Source organism: Mesitornis unicolor, unplaced genomic scaffold (assembly GCF_000695765.1).
Source record: "Mesitornis unicolor isolate BGI_N332 unplaced genomic scaffold, ASM69576v1 scaffold41933, whole genome shotgun sequence".
NCBI lineage: Eukaryota > Metazoa > Chordata > Aves > Mesitornithiformes > Mesitornithidae > Mesitornis > Mesitornis unicolor.
The window spans coordinates 9,388-14,285 of record NW_010173410.1 but is presented as its reverse complement, the minus strand read 5'-3'; the positions used below and the strand labels follow the sequence as shown (position 1 = coordinate 14,285).

General features: G+C 40.5%; 1 protein-coding gene across 1 annotated transcript in view; it reads right to left on the bottom strand.

Annotated features, from left to right (window-relative positions):
- Positions 1-66: 66 nt before the first annotated feature.
- The window catches only part of PTGR2 (prostaglandin reductase 2), an 8,105-nt gene continuing 3,273 nt past the window's right edge, over positions 67-4,898 (bottom strand). Inside the window, exons 3-7 of the mRNA XM_010180722.1 lie at positions 4,558-4,749; positions 3,516-3,686; positions 2,362-2,571; positions 1,458-1,579; positions 67-220 (exon numbers count right to left, since the gene is read on the bottom strand). Coding sequence (XP_010179024.1) covers positions 67-220; positions 1,458-1,579; positions 2,362-2,571; positions 3,516-3,686; positions 4,558-4,749 — 849 coding nt within the window. The remainder of the gene's footprint in view (positions 221-1,457; positions 1,580-2,361; positions 2,572-3,515; positions 3,687-4,557; positions 4,750-4,898) is intronic.

Here is a 4,898-nt window from a genome sequence, read left to right as displayed (position 1 = left end):
GCCGGCCCAGCCCTAAACCACGACACATTCTGACAGCCAGGAACAAAGAAATTGGACTTTCTGTAGTCAGACCATGATCTGAGGAGACAGAACCAAAGGGCATAGTTCTAACTTAACAACCAAAGTTCTTACCTTCAGTTTACCCTCCTGGATCCACTGACAGAGCTGCAATACACTGGCTTCTTGTTTGTCCATATAGTTCAACACTAAGAATCTTTCCCTGTGAAAGAAAAGAGTGAGCCTTGGTTTAGGAAATGTTGGTAAGCATATTTTGAAATCTTTACCAAGCTTTTCAAGAAACAGCACTATTGAAACTGAAGGGTTATGAGTCCTAATTCCAACAAGACATAGCTCAGAACTTTGCCAACTTGTTGAGACAGCTCCCTGCAGCGGGAACTTGACAGCAACATCAGTCTTACACAAGTAATTCTGTTCAAGGATCAGAAAGAAGAGGAATAAAAATCAAGTAGTGTTGTCAGAAAAAGCAAATGTTCATAAAATGTGAGCAAATTCCTATTCTACCTTTTTTTTTCGGTAGTAAGGAGAATAATTAATAGACCTGCAACTAGATGGTGAGTATAAATTAACTTTCAGGCTCCCCAGAATTTTGCATATCCTGCTGTCACAGCTGTCTACAACAATCAAGAGAAGTTGAAATGATCATCAAAAATTATAATTATTTGTAGCAACATACTGACTAAATTCTCAACTGCCTTCTGCTATGCATGGTGTATTTTAGTATTGTTATCCATTTTTTAGAAGTGCAGACAACAGTAACAGGGACAAGAAAAGTATTTTAGAAGAGGTCAATCTGTTTGCACAGAAATCAAAAGTCTTCCCAACTTTCTGCAATGCAATGAATGAAAAATCTCCTAAGGCTTTGCTCCCAATCTCTGCCTTAGCTCTGCCTGAATCCTGACAGGAGATTCAGCAAGTCCCAAAGTCATAGCACAAACCAATGTTTTACCTGTATATATCTATCACACCTACAGTCCCATTATCTAATAAAAGCCCAAATACTCAAAATGCATTTTTAATGCAATCACTGCATCAGCTGCATCCTTCCTTTAAAAATACTTTATTTCCTCTCTGCCTGAACTGCTGTACTTGGAGAAAAGGCACTCTGCAAAAAACACCCGAGGACAGAACCATGGCAACACCTTCCCTTGTATTAAAGAATCTGTCAAGAGACTCCAGGACTAAATCACACAACAACAAACAAAGCATAGGAACAGACAACTATGTTAACGTGTAACAACATTTTTATGCTGATAACAGACAAATATAAGAGAGGATTTACTGACATTGTAATTGTAGTTTCCTTTTTCAGTATGGCAACATTCTGTTCTGATTACAGGTGCCTGCTGTGGAGCTACAGACTACCTCTGAACATCAGAGTCACCTCAGGTGTCAAATCTACTTGGAAGCTGGTAACAAGTTCTGGAGGAGAAAAGTACCTTGTGATATTCCTTTCTTTCTGTATTTTTTCTATGGCAGGAGGCAGAGGAGGAGGATAAGGCACATCTTTGTTATACTGAGAAATCTGGCCACACAGGATGATATGGCTGTTCCGATTCATCTGTTTGGAACCACACAAAGAGAGAAAAGTTACATTCCTTGGTGTCAGAAACAGAACTTTCCAGAGATGCAATAGGTTACAATGCTGAATTTTCACATGGGTATCCTTATTTAGAGCCACATTTACTAGAAAAAAGTGGAAGAATTGCAGGCAGTCCCATTCAACCTATGACAACATTCAAATAGATAAATGCAGAGTAACAGTGGAAAAATAAATACTATTTTAAAAGGCATTGAACAAAGGGAATATAAGAAATTGTTATCTTACTGTGTGCCCATTTTGTCAGGAGGAGAGGGGTAACAGGACAAAGAAATCTGATACAGCTGTTGGATAACATTGTGATTTAGAGCTCCCAAAGATGGCATAGCCACCAAAGCCTCCCTGCCATGAGACAGAGTAGTTTCATGTCAGCAATGAAGAGGGCTGGGTAAGAGTCTTTAAGGAGGGCCAGCAGAGCTGGTCTTGTGAAGCCAGAAAACCAAAGCTGACAAAACACAGAATTACTACGGTGACAGACAAGGTTTTTAGACCCTCACTAAGTCTCCTGACCAAAGGAGCAAGACACAAGAAGCAGAAATTGCATTTCTATTATTATACTGCCAGACACTGATTTCAAATCTCTGATTTCTCCTCAGGACCAGGATCAGCACCTGGATGAGAGCAATGAAGTGGAAAGCCTGCTCTGCTGGATTGCAGGCTGGTCTCCAGTATGAATTAATTTGAAGTTGGGCATGCAGACATTGGAGAACGACGAGAATAAACCCGACAGCTGGTATGATCACCTGACTTATAACCGTATCACTGATGTCTCCACCAACATTGTCAAAGTAAACATCCACACCGCCTGGGCAGAGTTCACGTAGCTGCTCTGCCACGTTTCCCTTCTTGTAATTGATGGCAGCATCAAACCCCATTTCTTGGACCAAAATGGAGCACTTTTCATCTGTGCCAGCGATGCCCACCACTCTAGAGCAGCCCTCCAGACGGCCAATCTGCGGGAACACGGTTAAAATAACAAACAACAAAACAGACCCAAACAAGAAAGAGAAGTTAGATCGTTCATCTGCATAAAGGTACCAGTGGGAGGAAGGGGGCCTGAAGGGGGTGTTACAGTCATTCCCCAACCCACTAAACGCCAGGCAGCAAAGTTCAGCACACGTTCCCATCTCATCTGCTACAATTGCCTCTTGTCACCCCCTCCTCACAGCTAGAGAAGTGGCAGGTACAACCAAAATCTGCCATCTTTCCAAACTCACTAGCTGCAGGATGTTTAGTCTGTGGAGTCACCAATGACTGGCGGTACTGGAGAGCCAAATACAGTATAAAATCACCATCTACCAAGTACTAGAACATAGCTTACAGAAGGTCAAAAAGATTGGACGATAATAGATTTAAATATATTCTTCACAGATTTTCTTATGCATTGTTTCTTCACAGATCCCCTTTATTAGTAAGTCTTAAGCTTGCTTAATATCTGTTGTGTATGTTGATATTTACATACACATACATACATTCTGAGAAGCTGAGGACAATAAAAGGGCTGTTAATCTCAAAACTCAAAGGATGGAAAACAACACAAAGAGGTGTTCACTACGGTTTTTTACCAACTATATTCAAATATAGAAAAAACTCAAAGACTGTGTTCAAATGGCAAACTACTATATAAATATAGAGTAAGTACACATATTTATACCATCTACTTTATTCATGCTAGTGACAAGTAACCACCTTGGGCCATTTTCTTCTATTCCAGTTTAATGTCATTAAAGTTTCACACCCAAAATCTCTTTCAGTGAGAGCATGAGCCAAATCTGGGAAACTGCCTCTTCCCATGGAGTTATACTTGCTCACATTTACAATGATTTTATCTGTAAGTTTATTAACCAGCACGTTTCAGAAGATAAACTGTATGGTTGTATGTCTTGAGCCTACCTACCTGGCCGGCCAAAGAGCCGCAGGCCCCGGCGGCTCCGCTCACCACCATTGCCTGATTTGCACCCACAGCCACGTGTCCTTTCTCTTTTATACCTAACAAGGCTGTCAGTCCTGTGATGCCAGCTGCACCCAGAAAGTAGGAAAGGCGACCATTTACAAGTTGTGGAACAAGCTACAAAACAGAAACGTGTGGTGGTGGTCAGTCTGTTTTAAGGTGAAGTTTTGCTGTTCGATCACCTGAGGATAGGAAACTAACTTAGGACATTTACCAGGCAAACTACAAACTAGGTCTACCTTAATAACAAGTTAATACAGAATGAAACAAAGATTATATTTCCACTTAGAAAAGGTGTTTAAACAAAGCCACTTACATGGACTTTAACTATGGAAGTGTCGAAAAAGCAGGAGGGAGATGAGAAGTTTCCAGCAATGGTGACCTATCCTTATGTTGGCATAAAAGATAAAACAGCACTGTTTTATCAAATATTGCGACTGCAGATCAGTGGCAAACGGTCCAAAAGGAAGAAGCTTATTGGAAATTGTATATTCTTAGACTACAATAATTTTCTACGTTACATGAGGATGACGAACACAATGCATCTAATGCACTGTTACCTCTCCACATTCAAGGTAACGTTGAATTCCCTTTCTTCTGTGGATGTAACATCTCAAGTACAAGCTTTCACTAAAACACGTTAGGGAAATAAATACAATTAAATATATCTATAGACTTTTAAGTCTTCTGACTACAGTCTCATGGATCCTGATTCTAACTAGAATTAGGATAATTAACAGAAGCAGATTCAGAGAAATTTATTAAAAAAGCCAACAATTCAAGTAATACTAGCATGCCCATGACTCAAAAAAAAAACTTTCATGTCTTTCTTTAAGAAAAGAGAGAAACTGATACAGATTTTGCCACCTGTGAGTTGATCTGCCTTTTGAGTACTGGTTCTTCCAATAATGTTGGCTTGCTCTTGACTAAGAAATAGTAACATTAGGAGAAGAAAAGAGTGACGATCTGGGCTTTGCATTTACATTACCTTTTGTAGCAAGTTGCCATCTAGAATGGCGACTGTCTGCCAAGGCCAGCTGAAGGAAGTCACAAAATCTCCTTTAACAAGGTTACTGTGCTTGCTCTCCTCCACAACTCCAACGCCCCCACCATCAGCAACTTCAGACAGCTGCCAGGGCAGGAGGTAATCTGAGCCCGTGTCCTCATTCATTCGGCAGCGCTGAAAGAAAAGGCTTTAATGAGAGGCTCTGGTGGGACACATGGTTTGTTCACGAGTTCAAATGACATTGGGGATGGGATACGTTTAAAACTTCAAACGCAAAGGGCTACTCAAAAATCTCTCAATAAGCCCCAAATGTTCATCATCTT